This window comes from Microtus pennsylvanicus, chromosome 2 (genome assembly GCF_037038515.1).
Source record: "Microtus pennsylvanicus isolate mMicPen1 chromosome 2, mMicPen1.hap1, whole genome shotgun sequence".
NCBI lineage: Eukaryota > Metazoa > Chordata > Mammalia > Rodentia > Cricetidae > Microtus > Microtus pennsylvanicus.
Genome location: NC_134580.1, coordinates 6,993,078 through 7,013,306, shown reverse-complemented (window position 1 = coordinate 7,013,306; position 20,229 = coordinate 6,993,078). Strand labels below are relative to the sequence as shown.

Here is a 20,229-nt window from a genome sequence, read left to right as displayed (position 1 = left end):
TCTCCTCAGACACCACCTCCTCAGAGCGGCTCTCCTCCTGCTGTCCTCTGAAGAAGCCCCACCCCATCAGTCTATTCCTCATCCTGCTTTGCTTCTTCTGTGGCATCTGTCACTACCTACTATCACCGGTGTGTTGCTTGTTTGTTTTGTCACCTAGAATATAAACCCCGTGAGAGAAGTCTCATTGCAAACACTGATGGCACATAGCATATATTCAATAAATATTTACTGAGTGAATGAATCAAGAAAGAAACATCATCAAAAAGTTTCAAATGTTCTCCTTGCTATGGTGTAAATGAAGCAGATTGCTGGAAGATGCTGGGAGCCAATTTACAACTTAGCTGCCTCAGAAAGTTGCTTGGCTTAAAATAGCCTCCTGCAATACCCCCAATTAGAAACTAGAAATTATGGGCTAGATTTGGAACATTCTACTTGGAGTCTGTGGGGATTGGTGGGATGTGGGGGCAGCTAACTGGCTCCAAGTGGCACGCAGGCAGAACAAGCAGACAAGCTAGCTGCACTGGTGCAGGCCTCCTCCTCAGAGCATCACACTCCCCCAGGGAACAGAAGTAGCCAGGTAGGCCAGGCCACTGAATTTTGGCCAAAATAAGGAAGAAATCACCCAGAAGTGGGCATTTCACTTAACGCTGCCTACTTCCCCCGGCTCCCATTCCTCTGCCTGGCCACTCTACAGCACTGCAGGGAAAAGAGAGAAAAGCAGGAAGGAGTCTGTTTCAAGGCAGAGACAAACAAACAACAATAGCAGGGCAGCATCCATTCGCTTCTAAGCAATATGTTCCCAAGACGACGTGAAGAAGGGCACAACATAAAACCAGAACAGTACAGGAAGGACAAAGGGAGGCAGCAACAGCTTCATGTCTGAACTATGAAAGGAATGGGCAGGGTAGAAAACATGGGTTTTCTGAAGTAAGATTCACTCCATGCTCTGCAATCAGAGGGCTCCCTCTTCTTCCTCTGAACCAATAGGATCCATGAGAATGACTGATTGATCCAGTTTGAAACAGTCACATGTGTTGTTATGACCGGGTAGCAATGCATATGTAGTCTCCCCGCCAGCTGGAAAGCACAGCACAGGGCTTAGGAGATTGTTCAGTGGTTAGAAATACTGGTTGTTCTTGTAGAGGACCCGGGTTCAGTTCCCAGCATTCAAAACCATGATTAACTCTTGTTCCAGGAATCCAGCCCTCCCACACTGGTCTCTGTGAGCACCAGGCTTGCACATGGTACACATACATACATGCATGTAGCCAAAACACACACTAAAGTAAATAAATATTTTTGAAAATAAAAGTACAACATGTGACAAAAATATTAATAAGTAAACACACAAAGATTTTTTTAAAAAGACCTAGAATGAGGGCAGAATTAATGTGGCAGAAGGAGGATCAAGCAGAAGGTCACCTTGGGGCATCCTCTCAAACACAAGGTAAAAGACAGGAGACAAGATCACTAGGGCAGCCATGCAAGAGGCCAGAGTCCAAACCAATGCATCCTGCAGTCACTTAACCTCTCTCAGACAGGTCAGAAAACATTCTACGAACCGAGGGCAAACAAGGAAAAGAGGCAAGTGCACACATGCACTAGGGTTCTCCTGGGTGAAACCTGGGCCTCAGACTTGGCCAGGCCCTCCTTCTGGCCACGCCAAGAGCACCTTACAGGTGTCATTTAGTGTTGTGTCACAGTTTGGAGCTGCTCGTTTGACATATGTCCTTTCCTCTGTCAGACTCCAACCTCCACAAAGGCCAGAAGGACACTTAAGAAGTGTGTGAGGTGGATGAGCATGGCAGGGAAGGAGAGACTCAGAGGCCGTGGGCACTAAGGTCTGTTACTAGAAGAATGTGTGATAAGAGCTATAGAAAGACATGTCAGCCTGAACACCACTTAGAAAACATGCTAGCACTCCTGTCTCCTTCCTGAGCCACTTTCCTACCTAAATTCACACTTCTTCCTGTGAATTTTACTTCCATTCTAAGTGGGGAATATAAACATACAATGCCACACCCCCATGCAGTAATCAGGTCTACCAACCAAATCCACTAAGTCTATCCTTCCTCTTTCTTGGTTCAGATCGTTTGTTGCTTATAGTAGCTTAAATTATGTACCTAGTCATCTTCCTTCCAATTTACCTTCTAACAGGCCTCAAGCAAGCAGGGACAGGAAGGAAATAAGAAGCATCTAAACTTTAGTTTATGACCAAGTTGTTTCTACTAAAAACAAAATCCCCTAGCCAGGCGGTGGTGGCGCACGCCTTTAATCCCAGCACTGGCAGAGGCAGGCGGATCTCTGTGAGTTCAAGGCCAGCCTGGTCTACAAGAGCTAGTTCCAGGACAGGAACCAAAAAGCTAAGGAGAAACCCTGTCTCGAAAATCAAAAAAAAAAAATCCCCTTCAGTCAGGGGCTAGGAGGGTATCTTGAGGAAAGCACCCGCCTAGCATCCTCAAGGTACTGACTTCTGTCCACAGCATTGCAAAAGCAAATAGACAAAACAAAACCCCACCTGTGATGTTGGCACAGTAAGGTCATGCTTCAAAGCATTGTTCTGCTCTGCTCAAAACAGCCAGCAGTAACAGGCACTGCCAGTCTCAAAAATAAAAAAATGAAATAAATAAATAAACTCCACAGAGAACTCCAAGTGAGAAAGCCACATGTATGGCTCAAGTCACAAGGCTGCAGGGCTCTTGATCTGGCAGACGGGATTTCAGCATTCTTGGGTGAGAGATCTAGACTGATCTCCCTTTGATAAGAGAGGTCCGTGTTTGCAAAAAGAAAGTGAGAAAAGGACAGCTCTCCCTGCTCTCCGGGATACAGCCATTCCTAACTATTTGGACCTAGAAGCAGTCTTAACACATGGAAATAAGGTAAGTTACCTACAGGCTCAAGTTTGGATCTGCAACACAGGGCTCAAACTCCAAGTCACTTCGATAAGGTCTGTACTGGAGGCCAGAAAGGAACACGGTGGATGATATGAGCAGCTAAGATGAAGGCAACATGAGCATGCATAGCTGTAGGAAGAGCCTCCTACTCAATGAGCCGGAAGCCATCCCTCTACACCACATTAGACAGTCAACAGGACTAATTCTACTCCAGACAAAATATGTCTATAAGATCTTTTACAAAAATCAATATCCTATAGGATTTTAAATTTTTCCTTAAAAGATTTTTAAGTAAACCATTGAGAAATTAACACAGTGCAGAGAAGATGATCAGCATGTAAAAGTGTTTTGTCTTATTTTTTTGCCCAAGCCTGACACCTGAGTTTGATCCCTGGAACCCACACAAAAAGCGAATATGGTGGTTCACATCTGTAATCCCAGCAGTCCCACAGTGAGATGGGAGGAAGAGTCAGGAGAATCGACGAGAAGCTCATGGTCCAGCTAGCACAGAGTGGCAGAGCGACTGAAACAAGAGAAACCAGCCTCAAACAAGGTAGGAAGAAGGAACTGAATCCCAAAAGTGGTCCTGGCCTCCATACACATGCATGTGCACATACACACACACGCACACACATTAAAAACATGTAAGACTCACAAATATACATAAGAATATGGAGTTATGAAACAAAATAAAAATGAGCATAAATGAGATATGACAGGTGATATGATGGAATCAAATAATAAGCATCTCAGCTACGAAACTACAATCAAAATTGGGATTAAAAATAAAAACAAAATGCCTTTAACATCTTAGACTCAGACAGCTGAAGAAAGACTTGATGGAGGTAAGCAGCAAAGTATTCAAGGCACAGCAGAGGTCACAAGATAAGAGTAATTAAAAATCACAAAGGACAGATAGAAAGACCCCAAAATTCATACAGAAGTTTCAAAGAAGACAGTTTTAGAAAAACCATGTTCAGAAAGACAAGTAAGTGCTGGGATTTACAGGACAGTCCTGATCTGCAAGCCTGGCCAGAACCCCTGACTGGGAGTCACAGGCCCCAGGGGAAGAAACTACTCCTACTATTTTACTAAACTGACAACAGTATCTAAATGCGTTCTCAGTTTATTTGCCTGTGCCATAGACCAGAACAATTCTCAGGCCTCATCAGAGAAGCTTCTCCGTGCAGAGATGAACAACTCATCAAAGAGCAGAGAATAAGAGACTTTGGAGGGCTCGGCCATAAATGGAACATCTGCATCATACTCTCTCCTCCCAGGGACCATCATAGGAGAGAGGACCCGGAGAACAAAACACTGCCTTCTGGACACAACAGGTGAACTTTTGAATTCACAATAGTGTGATTGCCTGAACAAGATCTGTGCAAGATCAAGCCAGTCATTCCCGCACGGAGGCAGAAGGAGGGCGTGAAGCCACACCCCTAACTGAGGAGCTAAGCACAGCTAATGGCTTCTTGGGGAAGGAGAGTCAGTCAGTTTGCTTTGAGGGTGTGGTCTCTTGTAGGTAGACATTCTAGTGGAAGACCAACACCTAGCACAAACTGGAATCAGTGGACTAGTAAAGAGAAAGAAAAGGAGCTGAGGTTGGGAAGGAAGGAAGTAACTGGAGAGGATCAAGAAGGAGTTAAGGGAAGGGGAAAGGGTGAATATGATAGAAATAAGTTGTATGTATGTATGAAGGATTCAAAAAATAATAAAATAGTACATTAAAAATTGTCTTCTGCTGGGTAGTGGTGGTGCACTCCTTTAATCCCAGCGCCCGGGAGGTAGAGACAGGTGGATCTCTGTGAGTTCAAGACCAGCCTGGCCTACAAAGCGAGTTCCAGGACAGGTTCCAAAGCTACTGGGAAACTGTGTCTCTAAAAACAAAACAAAAAAAATGTCTTCTTCTAGGCATATTTGTGTATATCTGGAATCCCAACATGATCAAAAGCTCAGACCAGCCAGGGCGACACAGGAGACTTAGAGCAAACCTGAAAGTGGATTGGTGAGAAGGCTCAATAGGTAAAAGAGTTTGTTGTCAGCCTGATAACCTGAGTTCTAGCCTCAGGATTCACATGGTGGAATAACAAAAATAACAAATTTATTATATGTATTTGGTGTATGTATGTGCATGCCCAAAGGCCATGCGATGCGTGTGGATGTCAGAAGACAACTGGTAGGAGTCAGTTTGCTCCTTTCACCATGTGGGATCTGGGAGGTGGGCCCAGGTGATCAGGCTTGGCAGCAAGTGCTTTAGCTACTCTACTGCCACCACCCAAAATCTTTTTAATTAAAAAATTCCAGGGCTGGAGAGATGGCTCAGCGGTTAAGAGCATTGACTGCTCTTCCAAAAAGGTCCCGAGTTCAATTCCCAGCAATCACATGGTGGCTCACAACCATCTGAAATGAGGTCTGGTGCCCTCTTCTGGCCTTCAGGCATACATGCAGAAAGAATATTGTATACATAATAAATAAATAAATAAATATTCCAGCCCTGTGGTGGTGGCATGCGCCTTTAATCCCAGCACTCAGGAGGCAGAGGCAGGTGAATCTCTGTAAATTCAAGGCCAGTCTGGTCTACAAATCTAGTTCCAGGACAGGTGCCAAAGCTACAGAGAAACCCTGTCTCAAAAAACAAACAAACACCCACCAAAAAACAAAAAAAAAAAGAGGAAAAAGAAAACTCCAAAGGCTTAGTGATAGTGCTTGCAGCAGGCTTGAAGTCTCGGCTTCCACTCCCTGCACTACAGAAGGAGAGTGGGGGAATTAACCACCATGCAAAGCTTGTAAGAAGAAATCTATACCTATAGCTACTGCACAAAAATAGGAGAAGCACAATGTGAGGTCCCAGATGGTATCGAGAGATCGAGAAAGAAGAAATGATTGAATTAAGCCAAGGTCATTGATGTCCTATATCTGGGCAGCATTTTTCTTATTAAGGAAACTATAAATTATGGTGATGGAAAGATGTCTCCAAAGGTCCAGGCTCGAGTTCTAGCATTCACATGCGTTCACAACTGTTTATAACCGCAGTTCAAGAGGATCTGATGCCCTCTTCTGGCCTCTGCAGACACTGAACACACATAGTGCACAGATATAATGCAGGCAACACACCCATACACGTTTTCTTAAAAAGGAAAATTACTAGTGATGAATAGTTGTCTAAATAAGATATTTCATAGTTAAACCTACCGTCTGTGGAGTAAGATCCCTTGGACTGTTAAACCAATCACTATAATCCTTGGCTATAGTTTCCTGTTGGTTGACTAAGTCCACGTAGATGACCAAAATTAACCTTTTCGTTCTCTTGTCAAGGCAATTTGAGAACCTGGTGTTTGGGGTCACTTGACTTGGGAAGAGCTTCTGGCTCCTCCAGTCTCTTTCACAACTAGTCAGAGATTTATTTATTATATAGTGTTCTGCCTGCATGTATGCCAGGCCAGAAGAGGGCACCAGATCTCACTACAGATGGTTGTGAGCCACCATGTGCCTGTTAGGAATTGAACTCAGGACCTCTGGAAGAGCAGCCAGTGCTCTTAACCTCTGAGCCATTCTCCCAGTCAAGGCCTTGCTTCACTGTGGCTTTGTCTGGAAACATGGACAAAGTTATTCCTCTGTGTTGAGCCTCCTTTTTAGAGTAGACACTGGTGAGTAGAGTCTCCATATTTAAGATAAATATGGCCCTCAAACACGTCTCTGATCCTAACTACCACTCTCTGAGCTCATTATGAAGTTCACTTTACAAAAGGGAACAGCACAGTTTAAGGTGATTAAGAAAGTTTGCCCAAAGTCAAAGCATCAGCGAGTCAGCAAGTGGAGACAGGCTCTGAAAAATGACAAGCACACACCTCAATTTCTTTGACTGCCCTTGGCATATGATCCACCGCTATTTTACTTGATGAGAATCTAAAGTGAGTAACTCTGTTGACACAGCACTGGCAACATGCGCCTGCTCACTCTCTCTTTTCTGTTTGTTTTCTCTGTCTTTGCTGGGCACAATAAATAAGGAGTACAATAAATAAGAGAAGACTAATAAGCAGTTAGGTGAAGGTCACATTTACCTTTAAATGAATTCAAGTCTTGCTTCTTGTTCTTACAATTAGCAATCCAATTATATTGTTGAAAGAAAACAAAGGGCTAAAACATAACACAGTGTTAGGTAAAGGTACTTTGTTTAAGTGCACAGTGATAAACTTAAAGTCACAGATTCATGATGACCTAAAACCTATAATGTGTTTGTTAAGGGAAATTATTTGTTCATAAAAATTCCTGTTATAGAAACTTGCATAACTGACCTATATATAGTATGAATGTACTCAGGGAGCTTGTGTTAATTAGCCCACTGCACATCTGTAGTGTTAATTAGCCCACTGCACATCTGTAGTGTTAATTAGTCCACTGCACATCTGCAGTGTTAATTATATCACCGCACATCTGCAGTGTTAATTAGCCCACCGCACATCTGCAGTGTTAATTATATCACCACACACCGACAGTGTTAATTATATCACTGCACATCTGTAGTGTTAATTAGTCCACTGCACATCTGCAGTGTTAATTAATTCACCGCACATCGACAGTGTTAATTATATCACTGCACATCTGTAGTGTTAATTAGTCCACTGCACATCTGCAGTGTTAATTATATCACCGCACATCGACAGTGTTAATTATATCACTGCACATCTGCAGTGTTAATTATATCACTGCACATCTGCAGTGTTAATTACCCACTGCACATCTACAGCCACATTTATTGGTCCGCAGCCTCAGGCTGTCAGGTGTACTCTGAGTGAAGTTTTGACTACTGCGGTCTGACAGGGGAAAAAGAAGACATGGAGTCCGATCCACTCTGAAGCTAGATAGTGCCCCTCGACTCACACAGTGTTTAGCTGTTGCATCAAACTGGCTGGGAGCCACGCGGGAGCCGTCAGCCTCCTGTAACCCCAAGTCTCGACTCCTCTATACTAGGAGCAACACTCCCAAATTGCAGTTGTTTGATTTTATAGCCTTGATTTGACTAATCACATCTAAAGAAAATATTCCTGCATTTGAAAGATATTTTTCTTGCCTTTTTGATAGTGGGCCTAGCCTTTAACAGTCAAGCCAGCTTCCTGCTGTGCATGGCAACACACTCCCTTAATCCCAGCACTCAGGAGGCAGAGGTGAGGGAATCTCTGTGAGTTCAAAACCAGCTGGTTGTACACTGTAAGTTCCAGTGAAGTCAGGGCTATGTAGAGAGACCCTGTCTTAAAAGAAAAAAGGGGGCCAGGCAGTGGGTGCAAGCCTTAATTCCTGCACTCAGAAGTCAGTGACAGGTGGATCTCTGAATTCACAGCCAGTCTGGTCTACAGAGCCAGTTCCAGGACATTCAGAGCTACACAGAGAAATCCTGTCTCAAATAAACAAACAAAACAACAAAAAAACAATAAAAACAACAACAACAAAAATCTTTCCTTGAACCTTGTTGTAAACAGGCCAGGTCTTCTGAGTTACTTAGAGTTGCTCGGAAAGGATGTAATCTTAGGGACGGCTTTCCCTCCTGCCCACGCTGGGTTTCCTCTCTGTTCAGACCCATCAGGAATCAAATACCTGTGTCTTCTTTCTTTCTATGGAATTCTTAAGCCAACCCCACCACGAGATATTTTAGTCACTTATAGCCTATGTGAATATAAATAAATGCATTGTGCTTCTAGAATATTTGCTTCTACATTTTAATACACAGCTGTGGTTGGGGGCTTAAAAGGCTTAGTTTGTTTAAAATCTGGTGGGCAAGTAAGTGATTGGTGTGGCCTCATCATTCTGTTAGATGACAGGACAGAGAGGCAGAAGCACCCTGTGCAGAAGCCTGCCATAAATATGGATGTGAGATGCCCTGGAAAGCCAAAATGGCAATGCTACCAAAGGATGCTACTTCCAGGAAAATGGTTTAACATAGTTTTCTAATGACATTGAAATTTTGTTCTTTTAAAATGTATCCCTTTTTGAAAATATGCCTTTCATTTAAATATGTGGATACATGCACAAAATGGCCTATGTAAATAAAAGCAACTGCAATTTCACAATTTACTTAATCCAGAATTAAAAGGCACTTATCAGCCTATAATGAACACATTTCCTAAAATCTAGCTTTAGAAGAATACCATATTTGTTTAAATGTATGTTTAATAATATGACAGTTTCACATTTCATTCAGCCTTTTCCAAACAATTTTAATTAAGCTCATTGTAGAAGTTCAGTAACATTTTGTTAAGGTCTTTTATAGGCTCACTTATGAGAGGATGATTAGTGTATTAACAGAATATGACTAAATAGTATCAGGACATAATGGTTCTAATTGTATTCAACTGTTTAATTGGTGTGCGGCCTTCCCTAGGTAACTTACATCCCACTGGGTTTGAGCTTATTGTCTCTGTAAGAGATAATATTCCCAGCAGCCCCCTTCCCCGTGGAACATCTCTAAGGCGCCCAGAAGCACCTTGCTATGGGAGTCCAAACACTGCAGATCCTATGCTTTTCCTACAGACATGCATTACGGTGATGTTCAGTTATAAATCAGGAACAGGAAATCCAGCCCTTTCTGATGGAGAAAGGATGGAGTTAGAACTAGTTTTTAAAATATACCACAGCATCCTACATTTCTTAACAAGCTCTGCCTTCAGAGAAATGTGTTAACTAGAGCTAATCTGATGGGATATGCTGAGTCTCACCACCAATCAGGGAGAAGAGAAGCACCCAGCCTCGATCTACTCTAACCATCCACGCCACTGAAGAGAGGCCAGCACATGCCAAGTTCCCAGAGGCACAGGCTCACTAAAACAGTGAGACCTACCACAAGACTAGTACATTCTGTCTCCTCTCCTTACCTTGACAGCACTGGAGAAAAGCCTATTTTCCACAGTCCTGCCTACCTGTTCCTCAAGCCCAATGATTGGAGGAAAATTACAAGACAGACTAAAAGGCAACAGGCATGGTCTGAAGGGACAGAGCAGGCATGAAAGGCGCAGGCAGATCTGGCAGGGATGTGAGACAGTGATGATTGAGATGCTGAGGGTGCTAATGGCGAACACAGACAGCATGCAAATAATAGATAAGCAACATAGGCAGAGGGATAGAAAAGCTGAGAATACCGACAAGAAAACATGAATATGAAAAACACCAAAGAGAGTCTTTAGTGGGCTGACTTTAGACAGGCCATGGCTGAGAAAAGAACCTTCGAGTTTGGCAACATCTCAGTATAAACCTAAACAGAAATGCCTGAAAAACAAATGGGACAGAATATCTGCACCTGAAGGACAGCCATGAGCTAATATGTCCGTGGGATTAAAGGCGAGAGAAAGAAATTAACAGGACAAACACGTGAAGCAATAGGTACTAAGAATTTCCCCTAGGCATATCATTTTAAAACCCCAGAAAGTTAAAGAAAGAGGCCAGAAAGGAAAAGACTTTCCCTATAAAGGAATACAGACAAAAATATATTCACCATCTCCTCACAGACCATGCAAGCAAGAAGAGACTGGGGAGAAATAACAAAATTGTTAGAAGAAAAACGACCAGCCTAGAATTTTGTACTCTGTGAAATTGTCCTTCAAATAAGAAGGAGAAATACTTTCTTCACCCAAAACTAAGAGATCTGCTATCAGAATTTCTGCCTTGCAAGGAATGGACAAAGAAATTCTTTAATAAGAGCAAAACAGCAAAGGCCAGAAACAGATCTTCGTGAAAGAAGAAAGCACTGGAACTGGTGTAAGGAAAGGTAAAACAAAAAATTTTCTTTCCTTTATTCTTTACAAATAGCATAGCAGTTTGTTCAAAATAGTAACAGTAGGGCTGGGATGTAGCTCAGTAGGTAGAGGGCTTGCCTAGCATGAAGAAACTCTGGGTATGATCCCTAGCACTTGGGAAACCAGGCCTGGTGGCTCATGACTGTAATCCCAGCACTTGGGAGGTGGGGGCAGGAGGATCAGAAGTATGAAGTCATTCTTGGCTACCTGGTGAGTTCAGCGCAGCCGGAGCTATGTGAGGCCCTATTGTAATGATGGAGATAACCAGTGATGTCTTTGGAATGCGTATATTCCAAATGTGTGGCTGCAAGATGAATGATGGCAATAATATAAGGGATGGGAAGTATAAATTAGAATTATTTTGTTATCAAAAGATATCAGCACTAGCCATGAGGTTGTGTAGCAGGCATTAGACGGCTCTCCTGAGCTGCAACAGATACCAACTTACAAAGAGGACAGGTTCATTTTGGGTCTCGCTATTAGAAGTTTCAGGCATGATGAATGACTGGCCCTGTTGCTTTGGGGCCTAGAATAAGGCAGTATGTGGACCTCATGGCTAGGACATGAAAGAGATGATGGGACTGGGATCCAATAATACTTATTAAAGTTGTACCATCAATGACCAGAGACTTACCACTAGGCTCTACCTCTTGAGCGGTCTACTACCTACTCCCCAATAGTGTCACCATTAAGGGACCAAATCATAGCATAGTTGTATTTAATAATGGGCCCAGACTGGCTATAAACATACACTGAAAACCCAAAGATGCACAAAAATGAGGAAAATGATGTATAACTGATATATAACTGATGTATAACTGCAGAAAAGAACAAAAATGAGGTCATATAAAACTACCAATTAAACCACAAAGAAACAAGTAGTTGGTGTACATGATGTCATGTTTAAAGAAGCACCAGTGAAAGAGACAGAGAGGGGGGAGGGAGGGAGAGAGGGAGGAAGGAATGAACGAATGAACGAACAAGGCCAACAAATTAAAAACAATGAGAAATATGGCAGCTATTAATCCAACTATCAGAAATCAATCTGAGTAACAGTGAGCTAAATGCACCTATTAAAGTATGGAAATAGTTCCAAGAAACCAGACCCAACTAAATGCTGTCTGCAAGAAGTTCATTTTAAATATGAAAATACACTGAGAATTAAAAGTAAACAGAGGGCTGGGCGGTAGTGGTGCATGCCTTTAATTCCAGCACTTGGATCTCTGTAAATCTGAGGACAGCCTGGTCTACAAAGTGAGTTCCAGGACAGCCAGGATACACAGAGAAACCCTGTCTCAAAAGAACAAACAAACAAAAAAGTAAACAGAGAAGCTGGGTAAGGTGGCATGCACTTGTAATTGTAGATAATGGGTAGACTAAGACAGGAGGACAAGTTTGAGGCTAGTCTGAGTACCAAAGTGAGACACACCCTTGGTGTGGGAGGGATGAGCTAGGCTTGATATGGCTGTTCCTGAAGAAGTAGCTAGAGAGATGACTCAGCATTTGAAGACCAATTGCTGCACAACCATGATGACCTGAGCTTAGATCTCAGTGTCCACAGAACAAGCTGAATGTGGTCTTTCAAGTTATAGTCCAACACTGTGGAGAACAGAGACTAGCTGAAAAAACAAGAACTCCAGGTTCAGAGAGCCATTGCCTCAAAGGAATAAAGCAGAGACTGAGAGAGGAGGTCACTTGACACTGTCCCCAATCCCACCCCTCACCGCGACTCAGTGTACACACACACATACACACAAGCATACATGGGAGGAGGTTAAAAAAACTATTTTATCTATGAATAGCCTCTTCAAAGACTCATGCCCCATGATTAGAAAAAAAAGAGCAAACATATAAATTGTGCCACACTAACACTAATCAAAAGCATGAGTAGCAGCTTTAGAAAGCATAATTAATTAATCTCAGACACATGAGATCAGACCAAGGAAATTTATCCAAGGTTAAGAAGGGTGCTACATGACAGTATAGGTGGCAGTTCTCCCAGGAGACCTAACAGTCCTTAGTGTCTACACTCCAAATAAGAGCGCCAAAATGCACATAGTAAATGCTAATGTAACAGACATTTATAGACGACTTCATTTTCATCAAGCTCACCCAGAACATTACCAGGACAGGCCACGTTCCAAGACAGGGCACAGGTCAATAAATTTAGAAGAATATAAAAATCATACAGAATCTATTTTCAGACTACAGCAGAATTAAACTAGACATCAGTAAAACTATAGCTAGAAAGCCCAAGAATATCTTGGAAATTGAACAGCACACCTCTAAATAATACATGGGTTAAGGAATAAAGAGTGAGGAAAGGTCAATTATTTTAATTGAGTGAAATGAAAATATATCTTATTAAACTTTGTGGGGTACAGCCAAGGTGGTGCTTGGAGGAAGTGAGAGGTTTTCTGAGGAGAGCTGAAGGATGAAGGAGACCTCAAGAAACTACTAGCACCCTACCTCCACCACTGAGCAAAGAGAACAGCAAATTTTAGGGCCAACCAAGGAAGCTAGATGTCTTTGTTTTTTCCCAGCAGAATTCGTGTGTAGGACAGGCTTCCAGTGCAAATGACGTGGATCACTAAAGTGTGTTCTAGTACTTTCTCAGCGAATTTACACTATAGCTCCTTTCTTCTCTAATCCAGCAGCATTGTCTTTATCAGCAGTTTTTTGTGATCACACAGCTTTTTTCAGGTCTCTCTCTCTCTTTCTTCTTTAATATTCCAAGGTCTGACTGTAAAAAGATGACTAACACATCAACATCTGGCTAAGTAAATTATATATACATGTATATCACATATATACACACACAATATATCATAAAAGGCACCACACTGATATGAATAAAACAGTACAGCAAGTACTATTTCTCAGTGAGGGAAAGAAGAGTGGGCACACACAGGAAAAGGTCTCAGAGCTGGGCATTGAAGACTACAGCAAGAAACAAATATTCTAGAGAGGAAAAGAACTTTTTAAGTACAGTACAAAGCAATACATTAGTAGTGCTAGTTGAGAGAGCAGCCTACACTGAAGGCTAATGATATAAAAATACAAAGACAGGTTGGGAGCCAAACTCTCAGCTAGACATCCCACCATTGACACCTTCCGGCACCACCATCCTCCCAGAGGCGCATTTCAATAAAACTGAACTGGGCCAAGAGTTACTCTTCCACAATACAACATTCATTGGGAAATAAACATAAAAAGAGAGATATGTAAAAGATAGTAATGCCCCCAAGGTAATTATTTTCATTCATTGGTAAATATTCAATTAATAAATGTGACGTGCACTAATGCTATCAATCAATGGCTGGTGCCCCTTCCAAAATGAACAGATCAACGCACTGTGTGGGCATGAGCACTCTGGTCTGTGCTTTGTTTGCTGTCTTAGTGATAGCCAGTCACTGGGAGAACTCATATTGTTGTGTACGTGGTTTACATATTTGGTCCTGAGCTCAAGTGTTAGAGAATCTGAAAAGCTTTATAAAGGTGGATTTAAACACACTCATACCTTGCTCATGGAAAGGCTATAATGAATGCATAAACAGATCTGTCTGAATATTTGTAATTCTATTCTTTTCAGTTCCCTTCTTCAGGACAGCTCATGAGCGCTTAGAGCAGGGACCGGCCTCTCTCTGCTTTATGGAGTCATCCAAGTTCTTAAGCCAGTGATAAAACAGCTGCTCTGAATTTTCAAGGGAAAACCTGCAAATTTTAATTAGTATTGTTTTACCTTGTAACAATAAGTTTATATCAGGACTCAGGAAGCAAAGGCAAGTTGGTTGTAGGGTGGAGGGCAGCCCAGACTACACAATGAGATAGCAAGGCCTCATCTAATAAACAAATAAAAACTTAATCTTCTTAAAAGTTGATTTATATAAAAATTTCTGAATGAATCAGCACAGCAGGATGAAAACTCATGAAGAGCTTTCCAATTTCATCATTAAGCCTAAAACCTAATCTAAAATAAACACTTAAGAAGTAAGATATGCACCATGATTAATTCTGACTTCTGCAAGCAATGCAGAAAATCAAGGTCTTAGACCATATTCACAAAATGAAAAGATTTTAAAAACACTTAATCATCTCAAAAGATGCATAAAAAGCATTTGACAAAAGTCAACACATTTCTTAGTTACCCAAGGGTGGCTGGTGGGGTGGATGAGAAGGTAATGGAGCCGTCCACCAAGCCTCATGACCTGAGTTTGACCTCCAGAACCTACATGGTGGAAGGGGAGAACTGACTCCTGAGAACTGTCCTCAGACCTCCACATATATGCTGTGGCACACAAGCACCTGTGTTTATGTGAGTGAGCACACACACACATACACACACTATAGTAGTATTAATAATAATAAATTTGAAATACACTTAACACATCAGAATAACAGAATAAAGCCTCTTTGACCTAAGCAAATATAAAAAGCCCACAGTTAACCATTACATTGTCACAAGCCTGTAATCCTAGCATTTGGGAGGCTGAGGCAGGAGGACTGTGAGCTCCAGATCAGCCTGAGCTACATAGTGAGATCCTGACTCAAAACAAAAAAGAAAGTAAGAAAATTCATACCTAACATCATTTTAATGGCTGAAAACTTTCCTCCTAGAAGCAAGAACAAGGGAGGGCTGCCTACTCTCACCACTATCGCTGGAGAAAATGTCATGACCAAGACAACTTGCAGAAGGAAGGGCTTGTTTGTCTTATGGTTCCAGAGGGTAAGAGTCCACCATGATGGGGAAACATGGCAGCAAGCAGGCACAGTGGTCGGAGCAGGAAGCTGGGAGCTCGCATCCTCAACCACAAGCAGGAAACAGAGTCAATTGGACAAAGAATGAGGCCTTAAGCTCTTAAAGCCTTCCCTCAGTCCTCCAGCAAGGCCACACCTCCTAAGCTCCCCCCACCAACAGCACCACCACCCAGTACTCCGTCTCCTCTTGCTGCCTGTGGATCAAGATGTAGAACTCTCAGCCCCTTCTCCAGCACCTTATCTGTCTGCATGCCACCATGCTTCCCACCATGATGACAATGGACTAAACTTCTGAAACAGTAAGCCAGACCCAGTTAAATGTTTCCTTTTATATGAGTTGCCATGGTCAGCTCTTATTGCTATGGTGTCTGTCCACAGCAACAGAAACCCTAAGACAGCTCCTATTTCATATACAGAAATATTAACTAAACAAAAATCTAAGATTTGAATAAGAGAATGTTTTGGCTAGTTTTAAGTCAATCTGACACAAGCTAGAGTTATCTGAAAGAGGGAACCTAAATTGAGAAAAGAGTTCCAGAAGATCCAGGTGTAGGGCAGTTTCTTAATTAGTGACTGATGGAGAACACCCAGTCCATTGTGGGTGGTGCCATCCCTGGGCTGGTGGCCCTGGGTTCTATAAGAAAGCAGGCTGAGCAAGCCAGTAAGCAGCATTCCTCCATGGCCTCTGCATCAGTTCCCACCTCCAGGTTCCTGCCCTGTTTGAGTTCCTGTCCTGATTTCCTTCAATGATGAGCAGTGAGATGGAAGTATAAGCGAAATAAACCCTTCATTCACCAACTTGCTTTTTGGTCATGGTGTTTAATTGCAGCAATAGAAACCCTAACTAAGACAGAGAGTTAAAACTACAAACTTGTAGAAGAAAATATAGGTATAAACCTTCATGGCCTTGTATTTGACAATAATGTGTTTTATATATGATATGTAAAGCAAAGCAGGCAAATATAAATCAGAAGCACAGCAAGGTCCAACTTTATATCCAGCAGGATTAACCATAATTTTAAGATGGACAAAGTAACAAGTGTTAACAAAGATACAGGAAAAATGAAGCCCTCTTGCATTGCTGATGGGAATGTACGACGGAGGGTTCAGTCCTTCTAGAAGGTTCAGCAGTTCCTCAAAGGGCTAAACACTGACATTAGCACATGCTGTAGTGATTCCCCTGTTCTGTACATGCCCCAGAGAACTGAAAGGAGAGACCCAGCCTGGCACACACTGATGTTCACTGCAGCGTTATGCACAAGAGCTCACAGGCGGAATATTCCACAACTCTATCAACAGATGAATAGATGTGTTTAAATGTGGTGAGCACGGAAAAGAAAATGGTATCCAACCACCAAAGAATGGAGTTCTGATTCCCCCTACCACCTGGATGAGCCTCAAGGATCGTAGGGTGAGAGAAATAAGCCCGATGGAAAGGAACAGTAAAATTCCACTTACACATAGTAGACTTAAAGGCCAAGTTCATCCAAACAGAAAGCAGAAGCTTAATGGAATGGGAATGAGGAATTATTACTTAATGTTGACAGTGTGACTTTAAAAAAAGGTTTAAGCTGGGCGATGGTGGCGCACGCCTTTAATCCCAGCACTCGGGAGGCAGAGGCAGGCGGATCTCTGTGAGTTCGAGACCAGCCTGGTCTACAGAGCTAGTTCCAGGACAGGCTCCAAAGCCACAGAGAAACCCTGTCTCGAAAAACCAAAAAAAAATAAAAAAATAAAATAAATAAATAAAAAAGGTTTAAACAAGAGTGGTGGTGGCTTCACAACACAGTAAATGTAATTAACGCCACCAAACTTCACACTTACAAATGTAAATATGAGCTGGCATGGTAGCACACAACACTATTCCCAGTGCCTGTGAGGTGGAGGGAAGAAGACCAGGAGTTCAAGGTCTGCTCAACTCAGTTACTTCATAAACTCAAGTCCACATGAGGTTCTGACTCAAAAATCAATACAAATGAACATAAAAGCCAAATGACATAAATATGCATATATCTTTTAAGCAATCTTTTTAATGTTCTAAAACAACTTTTATTTTAAAATAATCTAATAAACAACCTTGTAATTATGTATTATATATACCTATATAAAACATTTATTATACATATATGTATATATCTAAGTGTGCAATTTGTATGGTATGTGATTTATATTCCAAAAAAATTTTTATAAAGAAGAAAGGAAAAGGAACAAGTTCTTAAGGTATGGAAGGATATGGAGGAACTTTGGAGTATATTGCCCATGAAAGAAACCAACCTAAAGAAGCTTTATGGGTCTAAGCTCGTGACATCTAGAGAAGGAAGAATTATAAAGCCCAGTGGTACCCAGGGCCAAGAGGGTGAGGGTGGGTGGTAAGACACACTTAAGTAAGTGGAAGGACCCTGTTTAATATTGAGTGGTAGACACGGGACATTATGTCTTTCCAAAATCTACAGAACTGTGTGACACATATGATCTATGAACATTATCAACACTGGCTGCCACCTGCAGCAAATGAACTTTCACTGATGTTAGTAATAGAAAGACTGTGTAGATGCAGAAGGATTCAGAGAAATTTTTTGTATAATTTTTGTATTTTAAAAAATGTAGTTTTAGGACAGGTAGTGGTAGTGCATGCCTTTACTCCCAGCACTTGGGAGGAAGAGGCAGGCAGATCTCTGTGAGTTTGAGAGTTTGAGGCCAGCCTGGTCTACAGACCAAGTTCCAGGACAGGCTCAAAAAAATGTAGTTTTAAAATGCAGTAACCATAGAGTACAGTGAACTTTATTCTCTCTTCATGATTTAAAGTCTATCACTTTAAACACAAATTATAGCTTCGCATTTCTAATGCAAAGGAAAGGCATGCTGGCTCGTCACCTTTGCAAATACTTTGGTGCCAATCTACTTCAATATCCTGTATAGCCCTTTGTCATCTCCTCTCCACACCCTGAATTATTTCATGACCTAAATTTCTGCACGTTTGTTAAGTATGTCCACCTCAGTAGCCTTTGAAGATTCCAAATCCCCTAGAAACACTTCTCTAAATTATGAATAAATTCCAATCTAATTATAATTATGAGTTATAGTGCCATCATTATACAAACCGTCATGCTACCTCCTTTCATTTGCTGTGTCTGCTTTTCTTTTTTTTTTTTTTTTATGTATGGAGCCATCGCACAGAAAATCTGATAACTATACAGACTCTGTCGGCAGGAACCAATTGTTTTGATGTATGTGACCGTCTATGGTTACATTGTACAACTAACAAATGCAATCAATGCCAGAACAGTCACGTCTGTGTCTGCTTTTCTATGAGGTGCCACTGGATCGGGGTGATACTGCTCTCCCAGTGCCACATTCAACACAGAGGATGGAAATGAGGGCTAGACTGTCAAGAAAAGAGGTGGCAAGGACATTTAAGAACAACTGTTCAAGCCCAATGTGATGGTGTGCACCCGTTATCCTAGCACGTGGGAGGTTAGAGGTTAGGACAGGAGGAGAAGCTCAGGACAGCCCAGACTACATAGCAAGACACTGTGAAAATCAAGAACCACCTTGCTCCAGTTCAGGGTTTAAAACCGTATGCCCTGCACTCATGTCTTCATGGCGCCCTGTCTAATTTTTTACAAACTGTTGGTTACCTTGGTCTTTTCCAGCTTCGTCTATGTGTTGGAAATCTTTTAGCATTTGAAGGTTGCACAACCCCTCTCTGCAACACTGAATAACTTTCTTGGAGCCATTCTTGATGAGGTAGTCCATCAGGGAGAGACATTTGTACACATGGCGCCAGTTCTTCCCATGATCACCCAGTCGTTGCCACATCATGTGCATGATCTCAGAGAGGGAGGCCGTGTTGAAAGTCATGTCACTGATGGCTAGCATCAGCGAGCTGGAGGGACCCCAGGGGTCATTGGAAGTAGCTTCCCTGACTTTTATTTCAGCCTCTGAGTAATTTTTCACGAAGTTTTTCACTTGCCTCCTGAAAGCCATAGCTAGAGTTGAGGCTGAAGGTAAAGCGGGGTGAGAGGGATGGGACCAGAATGAGTGGTTTACAGGGCTCCTGACAGGACATCTGTCCCGGGTCCTACGGCTCTCAAGCACAAATGATTCATCTCCAAGCGATACAGTATCGATTTCCTGCAAGGGAAGTGCGAAAAAATATGTAAGTTCCTTAAAAAAAAAATCTACAGGAGACCAAGTCAATCTTAAAAAATAATCTAGATTTAGTTTTCAAGTCAGCCTGTCCAGGAGGAGGAGACTATATAAGGGTTCTTAGGGTGAGCACGGCAAAATCCCTCACAGGGTTGACCTCCTTTATCCAAAGAATTGTAGGTAGTCTATCTGTTTCCAAAAGTCCCTGCAGAAATAAACATACAGTGAGTATAAAGGCTTACATGGAGAGTAGGCAAGCTAGTATTGAAGGGGACTTCGCACTCTGGCATCTTCACATATTCTGCCGTGATACCAACACTGTGTCCTGAAATCATTTAAATGGGGATGACAACAGTGTGAGATGCTCCTAGGGCCCTAATCATGCTCCCTCTAAAAGACACTAAATCAAACCTACACAGATTCTACTTTCTTGTCCATCTAGGGAGCGAGCACTAAGATAAACACTTCTACCTCCTCAGATCTACAACTAATGCACAGTACCGAAAGCCAGTATATTAGCCTAGACAAGTCTAGCAAACTAGAGAGAAAGGTTTGATTACTTTCTTTACTCACTTTCAGGAAAAAGATAAGGGACTTAAATTCAACAGTGTCAAAGTGATGGAATTTCCTAAAACCTGGAG

At 42.0% G+C, this 20,229-nt stretch overlaps 1 protein-coding gene and 1 non-coding gene across 2 annotated transcripts in view; both read right to left on the bottom strand.

Moving 5' to 3' along the window:
• The window catches only part of Enthd1 (ENTH domain containing 1), a 103,873-nt gene extending 84,447 nt beyond the window's left edge, over window positions 1-19,426 (bottom strand). Inside the window, exon 1 of the mRNA XM_075959843.1 lies at window positions 19,078-19,426. Within this exon, the coding sequence (XP_075815958.1) occupies window positions 19,078-19,426 (349 nt within the window). The remainder of the gene's footprint in view (window positions 1-19,077) is intronic.
• Window positions 18,595-18,729, bottom strand: LOC142845311 (small Cajal body-specific RNA 14). Its single transcript, XR_012909871.1, has one exon.
• Window positions 19,427-20,229: the final 803 nt, after the last annotated feature.